Source organism: Vigna umbellata, chromosome 5 (assembly GCF_029865625.1).
Source record: "Vigna umbellata cultivar VRB3 chromosome 5, Vumbellata_1.0, whole genome shotgun sequence".
In the NCBI taxonomy this organism is placed as follows: Eukaryota; Viridiplantae; Streptophyta; class Magnoliopsida; order Fabales; family Fabaceae; genus Vigna; species Vigna umbellata.
Genome location: NC_142169.1, coordinates 23,583,790 through 23,605,505, shown reverse-complemented (window position 1 = coordinate 23,605,505; position 21,716 = coordinate 23,583,790). Strand labels below are relative to the sequence as shown.

Sequence of the window (21,716 nt, the reverse complement as noted above, 5' to 3'; positions counted from 1 at the left end):
AAAGCTAAATTTAAAGCATGTGTATACCGGTAGTATTATCTACTATGGCATACTAATCATCTAAACCTAATTAATTATAACGGAACCTAATATCTTTTATTAATGTTATAGATTTCACTAAATAAAAGGCATAAACCGTTTTAATATTAGTTGTCTGGAGCATTAAGTAAAATGAAAGGCAACATTTAAAACATTTCAATAGCAAAGCAAAAGAAAACACATAAAAACATTCAATCCTATTTCATCTCTCCCTACACACGATCTAGGCAGTTCCTCCACTGCCTTACCCACTTCTAATTCTGCTCCTGATTTACCTCTTGTAGCTGAGTTTTCTCTTCCTATTGTTACATCTTAGTCTACCTCCACTCATGCAATGCAAACTCGGTCCAAGTCTGGTATTGTCAAACCATGACTCAACCACCTGGTTGTCTTCTGATTCCAATCTTGTTTGCAAGCTTTACAAGTCAATTTATGGATAAAAACAGGACCCTAGCCTGGCATGAGAAACTCACCACTACTCTTACTGGTTTTGGTTTTCATCAAAGCAAGTGTGATCCTTCTCTTCTGACATTCACTTTTGCTATTGACTGTCTCTATGTTTTCATTTATGTGGATGACATTATCTTCACTGGATCTTCTTTAGCTTTACTTCAGACCGCTATCTCAAAATTATGCATTGGTTATGCTCTTAAGCATCTTGGAATTCCTGAGTACTTTTTGGGAATTCAGATCAACAAACTTTCTAGTAGTTCTCTTCTTCTTACTTAGTAAATATATTTGTGACCTTAACAGAGTTGGCAAAGGAGTTTCTCCTCCTTTTCCTGGTGGTCTCAAATTATCTAAACCTGGTTCTGATTATATGGATGATTCATCCCTTTATCGATCCACAGTTGGTGCTTTACATTATATCATTATTATCGGGTCAGAGATTAGATATAGTATGCATAAAGTTTGTCAATTCGTGGTTCAACCTCTCATTGAACATTGGAAGACAGTCAAGGGTATTCTATGCTATCTAAAAGATCTACCTCTTATGGTTTGCACATTCAGCCTATTTCAATTGTTCGCAACAGATACACTATCCATGTATATTGTGATGCAGATTCGTCATCTGACATTAATGACAAACGCTCAACCTCAGGTGCATGTATATACATTGGCTTTACTTTGGTGTCCTAGTGGTCTAAAATACAACTTTGGTTGCTCGATCATGAAGCCGAATACCACAACCTTAAGACTAATGTTGAAATTCAGTGGTTGCAATCTCTTCTTCAAGAACTTCAACTCAAGGTCAGTATCCCTGTTATTTATTGTGACAATCGAAGTGTCTTCTAATAATATCAGGGATCTCTCTTCTTTAATTCTATCACTTGAAGAGTAGAGATTCAATAGGCCCAACGATTAGAAATAAGTTTAAAGTGAATCTCATTAGAAATAACTTCAATTGCAAGACGAGTTCAGTGAATTAAAAACTGAATCATTAGGCCTGCTTCTCAACATTTAGAAAAACAAGTGTAATAATTACTAATGTGACTCGTTTGAGAATAATGATTTTAGAACTTTTAAATGGGAACAGAATATGCGAATTGCTTGCAATAAAATACTAGAACAAGAATAAGCTTTCCTCAACAGCGTAAGAGCATGGTGTACATGCACTGATTCAAGTCTTGGTGCAATAATTAAACTGTTCTGAGATGGCATATCTTATTCTGCAAACAAAAACAGCTACACTACTTTTTAGACACTACAACCAACAACATTAGGGTTTACCAAAATTATTCCCAATAAGCAGGTTTGCATACTTAACCGACACAAAGGAAACTTGAAACGCCGCAGCACTAATCTCACAACTTGTTGTTGTACCAAAATACACCTTTGTTCTCAGTATCGTGATCTGGCTCCACGTAAACACACTCTCTTGCCTCTCTCCACATTGCCTTCACAAATGGAGTCTCGTCAAGCCGATAATACTCTCCCAAAATGGGCCTTATTGCTTTTGTAGCCTCCATTGCATGATAATGCGGCATTGTGGAGAACAAGTGATGTGCTACATGAGTGTCTGTAATATTATGGAAGACCTTGTTCAGAATTCCATAATCTCTGTCAACTGTTGCCAAAGCTCCTCTCAACCAGTCCCACTCAGAGGAATTGTAGTGCGGTAATGCAGGGTGAGTATGCTGCAAGAATGTAATCAACACCAGAAATCCATTGACCACTAGCAACGGAACTCCATAAACACACACCACCCAGGCAAGCCCTTTTGCCATGACAAGATGGTAAAGGCCATAGCATACTGCAAGTACTCCAACATCTGATATATATATTTGAAGTCGTTCACGATCAGAGTAAATAGGACCATAAGGATCATAGTGGCAAGCAAACCTTGGATAAGGCCTGCCTGACACGTTAAAAGCCAGGTACATGGGCCAACCAAGAGTGAGGGTGACGACTAGTGTGAGGACTCTGCCTGGTGGATTGTTGAGGTATTTAGAGTACCACTGCATACCGGACTTCTGCTTTGGCACAAATACTTCATCCCGCTCGAGAGAACCGGTGTTGGAGTGATGACGGCGATGGCTGTATTTCCATGAAAAGTATGGGACTAGGAGACCAGAATGGAGAACAAGGCCAACGATATCATCAAGCAACTGGTAGTCACTGAAAGCATGGTGACCACACTCATGAGCAATGACCCAAACGCCAGTGAGGATACAACCTTGGACAGCCCAGTAGATTGGCCATGCAAGGAAAGACAGTGGTTGGGGAAGGATGTGAAAGTAATGGGTGGCAACATAATACAGGCAGAAGGCTATAGTTAGATCATAAATGACATAGGAGAATGAGCGGAGAACAGAGCGCTGAAAACAGTGAGGTGGTATGGCTTTCTTGATCTGGCTGAGGCTAAAAGGAGGTTTTTCAAATGGCACCCGCTTCAGAGGATCGGCCTCTGATTTCCTGTTGGAAGGAGGGACAAAGGTTCGGCCACCAGCCCCCATCTTCACACAACCTGCAAAAGACAACATCAGGGCATATTCTTACAACACTTTGCATTTCCATGAACAAGACTCTCAAGCCAAGAATTATCAACAATACCTACCTAGTAGCTTCTAAAAGCACACAGCATTAGAATGGATACAATGTGTGATCTTCAGAGCAAAACATGCATTATTAAAATAGTGCACAGTGAACATTTCAACAAAAGTAGGCAACAATTTCCTCAGTATCGTTTTCTAGTTCATTACGTTTCATCTCTATACTCACATTTGATAAGGGGGGAGATAATCCTACTTGTAATAATAATAATACACAGATTAAACGCGAATAGAGAAACACGCAATTACCTATACAGGAATAGAGATTGCTAACAGAAAGTGTTAGATAAAACATGCTAACAGAGTATGTTGAAACCACTAATCACCTGTTATATTTTTATTTTCTTCTTATAATGGACTTGAGCATGGACCATTCTCTTTGTCCAAACCAAGGTAATAGATGTACACCATGGTCACAAAACAAAAATGATTTGGACAGGGCGTTGTCTAAGCTATGATTTTATAATTAAAAGAAAAAAGCAACCCACATGCAAAAATAAACGTAAAAAAGATTCATTCACAATTCAGAAAAATAAACATGCAACATTATTCAGATCTGTAAACAAGAGGGAAGACTTTTCCAATGAGAAACAATAAGCATAAATAGCTAGATATGACACTATATTAGCTTTCCATACTTTCACCCAATGTCTCACTAGTGACGATCATCTTGACAAAAGGTAGAACTGTGTCAACTACTAAGCAAATGATACAGAAACTAAATTTGATTTGTAGAGTGTGTCATGCTTTACTGTTTGTTTTAGAGTGAAAATATTGCAATCGAAATCGAAATACAGTATTTTCTATAATCATAATCCTTAGCTTCATGTAAAAAAAAAATACTAAGTCTAATAATATAAATTAAAAAATATAAAACACCATATATCGCTTTCTAAACATATTCGCTTAAGAAAAGCGAGCAGCCGCCATCCTCCAGGGAAGTTCGACGAAAGTTAGGTAGGACAAATTGCAACCATTAAACAAAACAGGTGTTTAGATCTCAACCAGAGAAACTTATAACGACATTTACTGTAGGAGTTTTGATTACAAGTTGGGTACATTGCACCAAAAGAATTTATCATAAATAAATACAACTCAACCGGCTTCAAGATGTCCCATCTTTAAACAAAATTATTCAAAGCTAAAACAAATACAACTTGCAAACTCGTCAATCAATCTAACTGATGTAAACACTTTGTTTGTATTATCGGCAACAAACGATGACTCAGAGGCGGACCCACCATAAACATGGCAATATATATAATGATAAACGAGGTAGTGAATTATGTCTTGGACAAATCAGATTTTATTCTTTCAGTCGCTTTCACATATAGACATTAATGAACATTGAATTGAATGCAACAAAAATAATTTGAAATAAAAATTACTAACACGACATTTTTAAAAATTTCATAACAAAAATTATTGTAAATCTTAAAAAAAATATTTTTACTAAATTCTCATTAAACTAAATATAATAACAACTTGTTCATTAAAAAGTTTAAAAACATAATACAAAAGCAAATATTATATAATATATTAACTAACAATTTAAGCTAATTATAATAATTGACGTTTACAATTATTTATAATTAATTAAAATCATAATAAACAATAAATAACTAAATAATATAGTAATACGTAAATAATTCTTTAATATATATTTTTATTAATTACAAAATATCGAAAATTAGAACTTAATAAAAAATCATTATAACATTTATCGTACCAACTTTCATGCAGCTCTAATAAATTCTAATTGACTCTTCATTTTGTTGTTCACAATGGAGTTTAATTTAAATAAAAACGAGAAAATCTACAGTGAGGAAAATATTTTACACTTTCTCGAGTTATTGTAATATAATTTATTTTTTAAGCATATGTAACTAATATAGCAATTAAAAAGAAAATAATATGCATAATTAATACTAATACATTAACAACATCTATATATATTACATATGAATAAACGAGAGTCTAGAAAAACATAGATACACCGCTCTTCATTGCCGTTAAATTTACTGTGGGAAAGAGAAACTATGCAGTTACCTGATATCACATAAAAATATAATTTGTCCCCCATGTCTTTTTTTATGTGAGATTTGATTTAAGAATTTTTCTATAAACCAAAGTATACAATAAATTATCTCAGTTTTATTAAAATACTTATAAGACTTTTTAATTTACACTTTTTATTTCTACATCAAAGTAAATACATATATACATAAACATAAATTGATAAGAAATGAACCTGTAAAATATAATTAAGTAATCAATATGATTTCCAACATCAAGTAGCAGCCAACAAAAAATATTAAGACCTGTTTAACTATACTTTTATTATTTTTGTTCAAATAAACAGGAAAGAAAGAGGCATAATGAATGAGTCCAATTAAGACGTAGTCCATGTTAAATTTCATAAAAATAATATTTATAAAAACAGGATTTCCTATTACTATGAATAATCAATGGAAGTGAGAATTCCCATTTTATAATGATATCTTTTCCCATTTAAGTTAAGAAAAAGTTGCCTCTCTTACTCTCTCCTCTTTTCTAAGATCGCATAAACAATTACACTCAAACAACAAGCATATAGACAGTCAAATCCAAAAAAAACTAGAAAAGAAATTACAGTACATATTACTCCGTTCAAATGGTTAACAAATTTGAATGGAGAAAAATCACACATTTTGATAAAAAATATTAAATAATGTCAGAAAAAGTCATTCCTATATTACAGAGTACTAAATAATAATCTACATAAATAAATAGGCCTAATAAGAGCGAAACACAAAAACGCTGTGAATTTTTTTACAGGAAATACAAATCCGAAGTGAGAATTCAATATTGCTAAGACAAAAAAAATCATTATATAACATTATTTATTTATATATAAAGTTTATTTTGTAAAATTTAATGTATACCTATAGAATCCTTATAGAGATATGTGAAATAAAATTTAATAAACTTTACATTACTTTAATAATAACAATAACAATAATCTATGAAAATTAAAATGACTTGAAATACATAGAAAAAAAAAACATCAAAACAAAATACAAAGGTTAAACCAAATTATAAAATTGATGATAACTAAAATTCTATTCTTTTCTTTTACAATACTAAAACCAAAAAAGGGATAATGAGATATCAATTAAATTAAATAAATAGTAAACTCTACCATCAATAACATATTTTAAATTAAATAAATAGCAACATATCCCAATAAATACACATTGTTCAAACATTCATAATTATTAATTATTTGAAAGTAATAAGTATAGCTTTTTAAAGGCATGGTATGTATATATATATTTTAAAAAGGAAAGAAAAGTGCAATTTAAGAATAGAACAGAAAGAAGAATTTTCCTTCCTCAAAACAATACCAAAATTTATCGTGCAGAGATTTTATAACCCAAGTTGATTTTATAACCCAAGTTGGGCAAGCGAATCCGAATATTCTAACTCACCAACCATCCAATTGGTCAACCAAACTATTCATTAAGCACAACAGTAAATAAGGCGCAATCATCAAAGAAAAAAAGGAACAATCAGTGAAATCCTAATTCCGGATAAGTGGTGTGTATCAGTTTGACAGCAAACACACAGATTAACACAAGCGAATAAACAAGATCTGAAAGAGAACAGAGGTGGCAGGTTACCTCAAGCAAAATTTGTTCAGATTCACGACAACCAGGCTTATTACAGAAGAGAAGAACACAATGCTGCCGTTTTCCAGTGTATTAATACAAACCAGAAATACGACAAGCGACGGGAGGTAAACGAAGCTTCGTCCTTAGATCCGATAAAGATGCATCATAAAATAGAAGTACAGAGAGGGTTTTATATATGCATATGCGGAGGAGAAAACTAGAGTGTGAAAATCAAACAGGACATGGAAGAAATGGCCACAATCAAATCACGTTGTACGAAAATCACGTAAAATAAAATAAGCGTGGAATTTAAAATGAATCGAAGCGCGGAGAGCGGAAACAGTTAGATCGAGCGAGACTAGGGAAAGGAAGGTAAGAATAGGAGAGAGAAACATACATAGATAGAGAGATAAAACAGATAGATAGATAGCATTGGGAGAAAATACGAGAAGAAAGAGATAACAAGAGAGAAAGTTACCTGAAAGTATGAGGAAGAAAGTTGGTTGGTGCGGTGAAGAATGTGTGAAGGGGAGGGAGTGAGAAAGGGGGCAAGGTTAGAAGAATGCGGAGGGCTGTATTTAAGGTTTGTTTGGGAGTGAGTTACAGTGGAGGTGAGGCCTCCGTCCAATGAAGGTAGGGCCCACTGGATAATTTTACACGTTTTTCTGCTAATGCCAATGCTTCCTTATGGCTCACCTTACCTCTTTCCTCCTTCATCTCAAAGGCCCACTTTCTATTGCATCCATGTTTAATATTCTTATAAAAAAATAGTACAGTTTTAGATGGGTTAGGGTGAAACTTTTACACCGTTCCCATACTCTCTATTTTCTGACGGGAAATATCATCTTCTTCTTTTAATGGCATGCCTGCCACTGGTTTGAATGCATTAAAAAAATGGTTATTTATATATATAAATTTTAAACGTGAATATGTTTTCTAGTGATTTTTAAAAAAATTAAAAATTTGCATTGAAATGTCGGATTTTCCAATGTTTTTAAACTGGTCATCACCGTGCATGATTTTAAACTGCTAATGGCCGTGCAATTAAAAGTGAGAGGATAAGGTTTCACAAAATGTATGGCACCAATACAAATATGAATATTTTGTGATATCATCCTAACAGTGAGATGTGGGGTTTCAAGAACTGTTATAGAAATGTGTAAATTTTTATTTTATTATTTAAAGTTGGTTTGAAATTAATAATGTGAAAATTAACATCATTTTATAAATTAAACACAATTAAGAAAATTAATTGATATTATCTATCAATTTCATGTAAAGTTATTTTTTAAAATTTAAAATATGGCTCCTATACATATATAAGAAATTATTAAGATAAGTGTTACACATAGAATAAAACCTTATTAAATTAGTTTTTAGATATATAAGAAAATGTCTTCATCTGTCTTTCTTACCATTACTTTTTACATATATTTTTAATTTGATTTATACTTTATATATATAATAATCAAATTAAAAAGGTTATAAATAAATAACGTTGACCAAATTAATAACATTTATATGTTAAAGACTGATTTTATAAGTTTTTATTTGTAAAAATAAAATTGATAATTTTGTACAGGAAAATAACTAAATATATATTTCAATTTTTGAATTACCCTTCATTATAATTTGATATAAAAAAGGAAAGTAGTTGAAAGTAAAACCCAAATAAATAAGAGATATTTTATAAATAATGTCATTATATATAAAAATAGGTTACATGTATTTGAATATTCAATGTCAATAAATATATATATATATATATATATATATATATATATATTTGATATACGAAGATAGTATTTACGGTAAGAATGTTAATACTATACTTACCTCTTTTTTTTTTAATTCATTACTAAAAAAAATCGTTCTTATTGAACTTAAATATAAACAAATTTTGATTTTCAATTTTCTATTTAAATAAGATAATAAATAAATAATTAATTAATCCATTTAATAATTGTGTACAAAAAGAATATGTTGATAACACGTATCTTTTGTCATTAATGAAGTCTTTTGATGAATGGATGGTGACCTTTGTTGACACTTATAATAAATGGTTAATACAATATTAAAATATTAAACCCGTTTTAATAAAACATATAAAATATCTACCAACTTTAATGTAATTCAAGTGACTTCTCAACATATGCAATAAATATCTTCATTATTAAATACTTACATTCAATAAACTTAATTTTTTTTAACCAATCATTCATTCACAAACTTAATTTATTTTAACCAATCTATTCATTCACAAGCTTGCACTCTCTACCTCTTATTGGACCTTTTCCTACCAAAATATCTGGGACTCTCACGTGACTCCTTATCTTATGGTCATCGACATCCCAACGAGTCACCAGCTGATTCAACAATGGCCAACCGATTTTGAATAGCTTTTGTCACAGAATATATATATATATATATATATATATTTACAAATGAACCTGAATATATAATTATCAGCCACATGATGTAGAATCTTATGGTACATTCTCTGTGTTTCTCTTAAACCACTTTTCTATACAGCTTGCGTTAAATTGAGACAAGTTATATGTGGACAATTTTTAATCAAGATTTTTTGGAGACAAATTAAAAAAAAAATACCACACAGAAAGGTAAAAATCTTCAGAATAACATGTTTTTGAAATACACTGAAAAGTGTAATTTGTAAATGAAGAGCATTAAAAAAAATAATACCGCAAATATAAACTTGTGGACAGACATCAATGTCCCATCAGAGTGAAAAAAAAAACAAAGTTTCGTTCTAAGAAATCTTCTTTATTTTAAACTTTTGAATTCACAATTTCCATCAAAATATATAAGATCATGCAAATAAATAGCTTAACAAAGAAAAAGATATGATTGTTGGTTGAAATTTTTAGCTTCATAATTTAGTTATTTATTTTATAAAAAAAATAATACAGAATGGAAATTTAAGAGTTTAGACAGGAAAAAAGGACAAAGAAACTATATTTATATAATATAATTAAGTAAGTCAGATAAAAAAACTTAATAAATTAAAATGTTGTTAATATAAATAAAAAAAATAAATTTTCAAATTTCTTTCGAAAACCAAATTTTTGAGGAAGACATCTTTATGATTTACTTTTGTTCTGACATTGAGTGATGGGTGTTACTCTCTCCACCACCACAACTTGCTTCCTCCACCATCCCATTTCCCGTTTACGCTTTTTTTTATTTTTTCATTCCTAGTTTATCCTTATTAAAATTTTAGGGTTAATATTATTTAAAATCTCACAAGGACATTTATTCTCTTTATAATTCTTCCCTCTTTCTTTTTATTATTTTTCTCAGGTTGTCTCTTACGTTACTTCTTCTTCTCTTTTATAGAATTGTGACGTGAGAGTGTGGTGGACTTTGTGTTTAGTAAGATTGAAAATGGGAAAGCAATTCATCTTCAGCCGTGAGTGTGGTGGTGCTTCAAGGTGCTGGTTCAGAGGCGTGAGAGGTTCAGAGGCGTGAAGGTGCGTAATAAAACCCTAAAATATAAATCGTATAATCTTTAAACGGATGTGAGCATCCGTCAACGGATGTCAACATCCGTTTAAGAGAAAACGGATGTCAACATCCGTCGACGGATATCGACATCCGTTTCAGATCCAAACGGATACCCGACATCCGTTTTTGGCCTGGTTATCTTCTTCCTTTCTCCTAACACACGCACACAACAAAAAAACGCAGAGCACAGTACAACACAGAACACAACACAGAGATATATGCATTGCATTTAAAAAATAAAATAAAAATATCATCACTAACCTTGTGAGAAAAAATGGAAGATGATAAACAAATGTGTTGGAATTTGGGTGAGAATCTGAGAGGGTTGGGAGGTGGGTGAGAAGTGGTAGAAAGATGATTTTAGGGTTAAAGTAAATAATTAGGATTAAAAAATAAAAAGGTTATTTGTGTAATTATAAAAGGTTAGTTTTGTAATTCAAAAAATATGTAATAGAATTGGGGAGGTGGAGAGAGAAAATGTGGTGGTGGAGGAAGTAACACCCTTGAGTGATGGACCCAAATACTAACCTAGGAGCCCAGCTCTTGCAATTGTTACACCAAAAATTTACAAAATGTGTTTAAGGATACACAAAAAAACAAAAGAAATTTTTTTTAGACAAAGCAAAATATTAATCTTTTCAATAATATTTTTGGATTTTTAATTCTATCTTATGATTTTTAATTATTTGATCATTTATTAACATTAAATTATAAAAAATATATTTCACTTTTATTTCTTAAAATAACATTATTTAAAGAATAGTATAATTTTATTAATAATATTTTAAATACAAATTGTCAATATCAAATTACATTTACTTTTTATATTAAATTATAATATAAATATTTTTTTCATATCTTATGCAGGAGAAAATAGCTGAATAATTCTATAAATATTATATTCAATATAATATTATATATTTTAATTTTAAAAAAAACTAATAAACATACACAAAAGTAATTATTAAAAATTGTTTTATAGTGTAAGGATATTGTTTTTGTAAAGTCCATTAAAAATAATAATAATAATAATAATAAATTAAATATATATATATATATATATATATATATATATAATAATAATAATAAAAAAAAAATATGATTGCAAAATGATAAAGAACCTTTCAGAAGTGGAATGGTGACACTTTTGGTGGTGAAGTCAAAATATTATTTTTTATAAAATAGTATTTTTAATAAAATATTAAAAAAATAATAAATAAATAAATAAAAAGACAAAACTACTTTCAGAAGTGAAGTTAAGGGGAACAACTTTCTGTAATGGGATTTAAATATTATTTATAATAAAATATTATTAAAAAAAAAAAACCTAAATAGTGCCAAATCTTAGCCTATAAATAGCAAGCATGAGGAAGGCTGAAACTTGCACCCAAAATTGTGAAAATTTTTGAGAGAAGAGAGTTGGAGTAAATTCTAGTTGCAAAGAGAAAATTCTGGAAGTTTTTGGGGAACAACTTCTAAGCAGGAGATTAAGTCTGGAATAGAGGTAAGGGGAGCTAACCTTGAGTATTTCGTTTTGTATTATCTTGAGTCTTGAATATGTAATATTTTGCTTTTGTCTGATCTTAAATCTTGAACATGGATTATTTTGTTTCTGTATGATCTTGAATTTCGAATAAGAACATGCTTTTGTGCCGAGATCCAAGTTTGATAGTTGTAAAACGTGATATTGATTCTGCTATGCTAATTGTACGTTATTATTACTCAGAACATTTAGTTGTTTCTTTTGCATTTTTAGAAGGATGAAAAGTTGTTTAACCGGCTCTGCCAGATTCAACTTCTTGTATTCCCCATACCTTTTATTGTTTTTCTTATTTATTTATATTGTATTTTTGGAAAGATGAGAAGTTGTCTAACCGGCTCTGCCAGATTCAACTTCTTGTTTCCCGAGAACTTTTATTGTTTTATCTATTTTCATTGCATCTTTTTGGAAGGAAGAGAAGTTGTCTAACCGGCTCTGCCAGATTCAACTTCTTGTTTCCCCAGAACTTTTACTGTTCTATTTAATTTTTATTGCATCTTCCTGGAAGGATGAGAAGTTGTCTAACCAGCTCTGCCAGATTCAGCTTCTTGTTTCCCCAAGAACTTTTATATATTAAGATTATTTTAATGATTGTCAAACATTTGATTCTTCTCCGGTGACCATTTATAGTAATATTTTATTATTGTTAATTTGTTTGTAATATATCTGTGATGAATGTATTTTATGATGTTGATATGAAATTATGCATCTGAACATGATATGAGTATTACGGGGAAGATTTTGTAATGATATAATATGAGTTGAGGAATATGAGCATGATATGAGTCTCATGGAGAGATTCTGTAATGATATGGTATTAGTGTATATGTTGATGTTGAGGGTCCTGCTGTTGGAGGTTATCCTAATACTCTAATAATCATCCAATCTCAAGTAGAGAAGGATGAATTATGTGGTGAGAGGGACACGAGGTCCTGGTCTATGTGCCGGTTTTGGACATAGTGTTGAGGACTAACCTTGTGGATGGTATAAAATATTTTGGAAGTGTATTTGTAAGAATAAGTAGAAGTCATCACAAGTGCATAACCTCCCGTGACTGCTCATCAACGTATCATCCGGATGAGTGTCTATTGGGTGTTGTGGGATGAGTGTCTATTGAATATTGTGGGATAAGTGTCTATTAGGGATTGTGGTATGATGGGATGAGTGTCTATGGTGCGATTGTTGTATGATAGTATGTGGGTGTATGACATAATTATTATATGATGTTTGTTAAGTGTATCAATGTAATTATGCATGTTTTACAAATTATTTGTGTAATGTTAGCTCACCCCTACTTGTTTGTGTTTGTGTTTGTGTGATCACTAGTAAAAAATCGGGTTTTTACAGCGCACATTATGCCACGGTTCAACGAAAACCGCAGCATAATGGTGCGCGGTGGCAGTTTTGTAAATAAAACGAACATATATGCCGCGGTTCTACTGGGAACCGCGGCATATACCCCAGTCAACCATTGCCTTTGACGCCACGTATGAATAAAAAATTAAATAACAGAGTATATGCCGCGGTTCTCTGCACAACCGCGGCATATACCCAGCCAATTTATTGCAGGTGCTGACTGGGTCAGAGAATTTCAGAAGTTACAGGGGGTATATGCCGCGGTTCTCTGGGGAACCGCGGCATATACCCCTGTAACGTCTCAACTTCTCTGCCTTTCAGAGAATTTCAGAAGTTACAGGGGGTATATGCCGCGGTTCCCCAGAGAACCGCGGCATATACCCCCTGTAACTTCTGAAATTCTCTGAAAGGCAGTTGGGGAGACAGTTGTGTTGAACACGTTTCAGGGGTATATGCCGCGGTTCTACGAGCAACCGCGGCATATTCTCCTATCTGAAATTAATTTAATGTTTATTTGAAATATTTCGAGGTATATGCCGCGGTTGCCCGCTGAACCGCGACATATAGTTTGAAAATAATTTCAAAAATGCCATTTCTGATAATTTTTTAAATTAGTATATGCCGCGGTTGGACGTGAAACCGCGACATATTCCCCTTTTATACCGCGGTTAAGTAGTGAACCGCGGTAGATTCCCCCGTTCAGAGTTAAAAATTAAAACTTGGAACAGTGTCGTCTTCCTCGCGCGTTCTCTGTTTTCTTTCGCGTTTCTTCTCCTCCGAACCACCCATCACCTCAGATTTCGCGTTTTTCACCGTTTAAACTCAGAATTGTTCGGTCATTATTCATTTTTGACGATAAAAACGAGTTTTAGCCGATCAAAATCGTGATTTCGTTGCGTTTTTCACCCTCACCGCCGTCGTTCCTCTTCCAGGTATTTATGTCCTTTTGCATTCTTAACGTTATTTCTTCATTAGTTTTGGTAATGTATGAAGTTTCTATAGTTTTGGTAATGTATGGTATAATTTTTGCTTTAATTTTGATAATGCATGAAATTGTTATAGTTTTGGTAATGTATGGTATGGTTTTTGCTATAGTTTTGGTAATGTGTGTTGTAGTTCTTGTATTATTTATATACATATGATGAATCCATATCTTTATGTATGAATTTTCAATTTGGATACTATTACATGTTTTGTTAATTTATATGATATTACATAAGTCTTGAAAGAAAATTTAATGTTGTTATTTATTTTGACAGATATATGGCTGATCATCCACATTCTTCAGGGGATGAGGCTCCCCCACCCAGATCCACTAGAGGACCCACTAGGATGAAACAACTATTAATCAGGAAAAATAGTGGTGAAAGAACTCCGGTGAATGTGAATGTCACCACGGGTGTGGCAACTGGCCCCTATGCAGATGACTTCCGATCATACCTTGGAGTAGTGGCACGTGATAAGATTAGCATTCTCATTCCATCTTTTGATCATGTGTCCGAGGGTGATCGGAACATTATTTGGCAAGATATATTGGTAAGTTAGTTAATAGCATTTGAATTATAATTTGTTTATATTGATAATTTTGTACTAATACAACTTTATTATGTTTTTTTCAGATGACATTTGACATTCCAAATGTCCCAACACTTAGTTACGTTATTATGAATTTCAGGCGCCATTGGCAACTTCTTGTTATGTCTGTGCAAGACAACTATGCTTTGTGGTTCTGCTCATTGCACAGGCCTCCTCCCACACAACTCAGACAAGCAATTGATTGGTAAGAACCTCAATGTTTGGACTTTCTTTGTTATATAACTGAATGCTAAAACATTTTTTTATATACAGTTCTATTCCAGCAAGTATGATGATGGACGGGAGATCAATTGCTAAGAGTAGAAAGATTGCTTGGATTTCTCTCAAGGTTTGACATATGCTAAAGTCTGACTTTGTTATAATTGTTTTATAACAAATGTTATTCACTAACTATTATCAACTGTGATGATATATTGTAGTGTAACAGACAAAATGGGTCATATGAGTGTGGATACTATGTAATGTATTGGATGACCCATATTGTTCGTTCTCACATCACAAGAAGCTGGGAAACGGTAATATTTAACTTTAACAAATTTTGATTTTTTAACAAATGTTGAATTCATATACACTAATTAAAATGAATTGTCTTTTGCAGAGATTCAAGACTACTACACCAGTTCCTGAGAAGTCACTACTATTCATTAGGAACGCTGCTGCGAAGTATATAGTTAGATTATACAATAGCTCTTAGATTTAGATTTAAACAATGCATTTGATTAGATAAAATTTTCTTAGACTCTCTACTTTATTTGATGTTGAAATACATTTGAACATGTGTTTGTTATGTTGAAATTGAATTTCTGTAAATGTTTTTATATGCAGGTCTGTTTTTGTGGTAATGGATATCACAAAAACAGACCTGCAATTTTAAAAAACTGCAGGGGAATATGCCGCGGTTCTAACCACAACCGCGGCATATAGTGCTTCGTTTTTTTTTTACAAACGAGACATATGGCCGCGGTTTTGACACTAACCGCGGCATATTCGTCGGCCTATATGCCGCGGTTGAACCGCGGCATATAGTGCATTTTTTAATTTTTTTTTTTAAATTTTTTTTAGGGTTTAGGCAGCGGTTCCCTAGACAACCGCGGCATATTCCGCAGCCTATATACCGCGGTTCGAACCGCGGTATAAAGTGTCTGACTTACTACCGCGGCTGAATATGCCGCGGTTCAAGAACCGCGACGTATAGTGAAAATGAACCGCGGTAAAAGCCCTTCGCTGCACTAGTGGATGATCGTATAATTCGTTATACGGGAGCAGATGAAGGAATATCGCTCGATTCAGTGCCAATGAAGGAAGAGATAGAAGAATAAATTAGAAGAGTTCGAGTTGTATTTATGAGTTTTTAGTTGAAATCTGAGTTTAAAACATATATATATATATATATATATATATATATATATATATATATATATATATATATATATATATATATATATATATATAGAGGTATCTTGTATGAAATCCTCTATATTCATTATGAGTGGTGGTGTAATGCTACAATATATCAACTATCAATTATGAAGTATATATATTACCGTGTGACCGAACGTAGAAATGTTACAATATTTATAAAATCTATTAAATGTCGAGTATCAGATTATGGGATGTTACATTTTTACAGTATTTAATAATTATTAAGACTAATTATATTTATTTAGAAAACGTATAACGTTAATAAAGTGTGTTTATCGTTAGAGTTTAAACAGAAACAGCAAATAGTAGTTAAAAATTCAAAATATAGCATGTGTAAAAATTTGGTCAATTGGTACTTTTTTTAATATTTAATATATTATACTAAATTGGGCATGTTAATTGTGTAAATAAATAAAAAATAGACTATCTTAATAGTTATTACCTAACTAAATCCGAATTTAAGTAAGAATTTTCTTTTAAGTTGTATACTACTATAAAACACATCTATTACTTGCATGTTTTTTTTTTTGTGGAAATTTCCAGCAGAAAATATTTACGCTTTTTATGTGAAATATTTTCTAACCTACATGCACATTTTTGTGAATTATTTTCCATAATAAATATATGTGAGTTTTCTTGTAAAAAAATTCTTTTACAGAAATTGAAATTTTTTATAAAATTACCCAGTAAATTTATTTTTCTTGCAAATAATCTTTTTTAACTAAAATATTGGTTTAATATATTACATCTAAAACACAAACTAACTTATTAAACTCTAATATATTTTAAATTTGATACAAATAAAAATATTATAATTTTATTGTACTTTTGTGATTATATATGACTAATCAGTACCTAATTTTGGATGCTCTTAATATTAATTAAAAGCAATCAAAAATAACTCTAAACACTCTTTATAGGTAACTTATATATATATATATATATATATATATATATATATATATATATATATATATATATATATATAAAATAATAGTCAGTTTTCTAGCATGTAACATTTATTTATATAAATAGTTATATCATATTGTGGTTAAAACAAGATATATTTTCATAAAAAGAAAGTCAGTCCATTTTTATATAAAAAAAAACTTGAAAAATGCTATTTTAAGTATAACTAACATGTTCTTTTTGAAACTAATTATGTGTAGTTATTTAAGCATTGATACTATAGTTAGTTTATAACACAAAATTGAAGGACTTGTCTTCTACTCTTTCTATTTTAAAGAGTCAGAAGAACATGGATAGATAAAAATTGACACGTGTCTCAGACCTCTCCGGTAATTACTCTTTCTCAAAAAAATCTATAAAAAATGCACAATGATCTATTTTCGTAGTCAACTTCAATCTCCTGATGGGTTCAGCTTAAAGAAACATATTGGATTCCCTTAATCTATTGGGCTGTCAACTTCAATGCTAGATTTTATTTAAGATTTCTTAGTTTGAAATTTAGATATCTGATTCCAACAGGTTGTTAATCACTATGAGCTCTAAATTTATTTTGATGGAATGATTTATTATTTTTTCTTTTAAAGAATTTTCTGAACAAAATGCTGAAGATTCATTCATATTTTTCTTCTTTCTCTTTGGTTTGGTCTCTATGCATGTTTTTTTTTTTTTGTGTTAATTTGAAGTGAATAAGCAAAGTTTTTCCACAACGAATGAAGAGTATTCTTTGTTTGGTAAACATTCTAATTCTAATTCTACTACTAGTGCCATAATTGAAATCTAAATCCCTCTAGTCTTTGTTCAGGTTTCAACATTAATTTTTCTTGGTGTTATCAATATGTTTCAACCATTGAGTAAAAATATTAACCATATATGGGCTCAAACCCACGACAACAATTTTCGCGAAAGCTTTTTCAAGTAATGCAAATGGCAACTTTGATTACCATATTAGAAATTAATCATGCTGTTTTGATATCCTACTAACTTTTTCTAATATAGTTTGTGTATATGCTATAAGAATATGAATAGAACAACATATAATATAATCTTTTTTATTTGTGATTTGAAACTTTTTGGTTATTGCTAGCCAATGTTAGGTGAGTGCTGCATATTAGTTGTTTATGATCAAGGAAGGATGACAATATTTCTCTAGATTTTGCAGATCAGAAGGGGTCATGCTGAGGTTAGGCACTAACTGTTAAAGTTGTAGTCCTTGATGCATTTGGTCTTGTTTATCATTTAGCACCTGAAAACTTTGGGAGGAAATATGGAAGATAACTCTTCTCCCTTCACCAAATCCCTCTTATGAGAGCGGTAAAACAAATTAGTTTCTAGTCACATGAAGCAGTGTCAGCAGGACTTTATAGTTGCTTCTTACTATTTATAGGGTCTCGATCCTTTGATGTTCATGTTTGCTTTACTTGGAAATTCCACTTATGTAGTCAGGTATCCTGATAGTTTATATTATCTTCTCTACTTAAAATTTCAGCACCAAAGTGACTTTTGCCAACTGAAAGTATTCAGGATACGAAAGTATCAAAATGTATTTAATGAATTTGAGACAATATCTTTATAATCTTTCTAAGAGGAAATAGATACATAATCTTTTATTTTATTTTCCTAGGTTTCCTAGTTTCCCTGTTTCTTTTTTTAGGAGAATTAGATTATTACAAATAGAAGATATAGAAGATATGAGAATGTATTTATTATGATTGAGAATAATAAATCAGTCTTATTTTCCATATGGTATCAGAGCTTGTCTAATCTGCTTCCGCTGTCTTTGCTGTCTGCCAGCGACCCCCTAAAATTCTCTTATTTAACATATGTTTTTAATGGGCTCCAATTGCTCGAGTCAAGTTCTACCTTAGAATTCTAGCTTTTTCTCCAACATTACCAACACGTCTGTCCTTCTAATAACACCTACACAAAATTGTGCTTCTAGAATCTGGCCAAGCTATAAGCTATACTTCCAGAGATTAATCTGACCTAGCTATAAACTATACTTCCAGTGAGTTGAATCTAACCTAGCTATAAGCTTTACGTCCAGAATTCAATCTGACCTACCTATAAGCTATACTTCCAGAGAGTTGAATCTGACCTAGCTATAAGCTATACTTCCAGAATTTGTCTCAGAATGAGATTCCCTTTCAGACAAGTAGTTGCACTTGTAGTTTACGTAATGCCCATAGTTGGCCTCTTCATTGACTTCCAATCAGGATCCTCGTTCACTGTATTTCGCTGTGCACTGCCGCTCTCTGCTGTCGGCCACCGTCCGCCGGCGGCCACCGTCATAGTTTCGACCAATGACCAGCGGATCTGGATCGTCTCTTCGAGCGAAGGCCAACCGCGCCGGTTCCGATGACTACTTCTCATTCACGCGCCGCCATGAGCTAAAAATCAGTCTGATAGTCGCCGTCGCCGTCGTCATTTTCTTCGGCGAAGATAAGGGTTGGGTGCGCCTCAAGGAGCGCGACTCAACCCTGGTAATCCACCTCCTAGAAGCCTCCCCATGCACGACCTTTCTTCAGCTGGTCTCAGGTGCGCGTTCGTTACGCGCCACCCTCCCGGTGTCGAACTCACACCGCGCCACTACTGGTTGTGTCGCCGAACCTCCATCTCTGTAATCTGCTCCTTCTGATGTCACTTTAACGCCATCATCTCGCCACTGTACTGAATCGCTGGATATACTTCATGACCCGCTCTCTCGACAGGGAGACCTCTTTCGACGCCATCGCATCAGTTCTTTCCAAGGGTTCTCTACCTCTCTATTCGTTTCTGTTTCTCGAGCAATAGTGCTTCGTTCCGCTGCAACCACAGTCGGCCGACCCAGTCAGTCGCCATCGCGACAGTTAGTTGTTGTAACCTCTACAGTTTGTCGCTGTCGGTTGTTTGCCGTGAGGGGAAATATTTTTCAGCCCCTTCAAAGAACTTTCTTCTTGGGCTAGAGTTTAGCCTGTACTTGTTGTGATACAGTGTTAAGTATCACCATTTAAGAGTAGCCCAGTAGAGAACTTTGGACCTCCAACTTGTCTTTGGCCTTTTGATGCCATCATAAGTCCCAATCTTTGGTGTTTTTGGTTTCTGCCAATGCCTTATTGTAACAGCTCACTGAGAGTTGTTCTAATGCCTTGTTGTAATAGCTTACTGAGAGTTGTTCTATGAGACTGCACGCTGATATGGCTCGTTCGATGTTAGGGGTTTTAGATTTGTCCCCAAGTACAGATCAGTTCTCACCAATTCTTCTACCTTCACATTCTGTCATTGACGTGCATATGTCGTTCAGTCGTGAGGGGAAGAAAAGTTGTAGCCGTTGTAGGGTTGTTAAGTCCCTACAGGTTTGTTGCTGTTAGCCGCTGCAGGGCAGTTCAGTTCCTGCAGGTTTGTTGTTGTTCAGGGCAGTTAAGTCCCTGAAAGTTTGTTACTGTTCAAGACAGTAAAGTCCTTGAAGGCTCGTTGTTGTTAGGGCAGTTAAGTCTCTAAAGGTTAGGATAGTTAAGTCCTTGAAGGTTCGTTGTTGTTAGGGCAGTTAAGTCCCTAAAGGTTCGTTGGTGTTAGGGCAATTAAGTCCCTACAGGTTTGTGGCTGTTAGCCTTTGAAGTTCTCCCATATGTTACTCATGGAAATCATGTTCTTGAAGTTTTGTTGTTGTTCGCCACAATTGATGGCAATCCAGTCCTTGCAGTTTGTTGTTGTTCGCCACTATAGGTCATTCATCTGTTCTAGTAGTTTGTTGTTGTTTGTTGCTGCAAGTCATCATCCATTTTTTGATGGAAATCTCTCTCGTCCATTGTTGTCCAAGTTGAAGTTTCATGGTGCTAGTTCGCCCTCGTTCATTGCTGTCCAAGTTGAAGTTTCATGGTGCTAGTTTGCTTTTGTCTATTCCAAGCTTGGTTCATACAATCTTGTATGATCCAACTTGAGGGGGAGTATTGTAATTTGAGATAATATCTTTAGAATCTCCCTAATTAGAGGAAATAGATACATAATCTTTTATTTTATTTTCCTAGATTTCCTAGTTTCCCTATTTCCCTTTTTAGGTATTTCCCTTTTTAGGAGAATTAGATTATTACAAATAGAAGATATGAGAATGTATTTATTATGATTGAGAATAATAAACCAGTCTTATTTCTCACAGATCATTTAGTTTGTCTTTTGATGATAGTATACTTGTGATCGGCTTGGATTGGTAAAAAATTAGACCAAATTTGCCATGGCTAGTAGATGCTGGAGAATGTGTACTTCTCGATTTCTTTGTATCCATTTTTTGTTAATTTATCTTTTCCAGATTATACTTGCCCGAGAGAAGTGGGTTCCAGGTGGATAAAGTTATATATGTAGGGCAACAAAGATAACCTTAGAGCTTAGCTCATTAACTTTAAAGTTAATACATTGATTATCCAAGGTCGTTTAATCCAAGCACGCAGTTATGGATCATTTAAATTGGAATATACATGTAGTTATAATATTCTAATAGTTAGTTTCAAAAATAATCTAGAGTTAAATATAAGGCCACATGTGTACATGAGATTCCTTTTGAGCTATGGAGAGTTTTATTGTAAAAGACTA

The 21,716-nt window shown here is 32.7% G+C and overlaps 1 protein-coding gene across 2 annotated transcripts; it reads right to left on the bottom strand.

Moving 5' to 3' along the window:
* Positions 1 to 1,601: 1,601 nt before the first annotated feature.
* LOC124830459 (omega-6 fatty acid desaturase, endoplasmic reticulum isozyme 2) lies at positions 1,602 to 7,381 on the bottom strand. 2 transcript variants are annotated; one of them, XM_047304174.2, is made up of 2 exons: positions 7,224 to 7,381; positions 1,602 to 3,007 (listed from the first exon to the last, which is right to left on the bottom strand). In XM_047304174.2, exon 2 carries the CDS (start codon positions 2,994 to 2,996, stop codon positions 1,845 to 1,847), a length of 1,152 nt encoding a protein of 383 aa, XP_047160130.1. In that variant the 5' UTR covers positions 2,997 to 3,007; positions 7,224 to 7,381; the 3' UTR covers positions 1,602 to 1,844. The 2 variants fall into 2 exon arrangements, with proteins under 2 accessions (XP_047160130.1, XP_047160131.1); XM_047304175.2 differs by lacking the exon at positions 7,224 to 7,381 and adding an exon at positions 6,755 to 7,133.
* Positions 7,382 to 21,716: the final 14,335 nt, after the last annotated feature.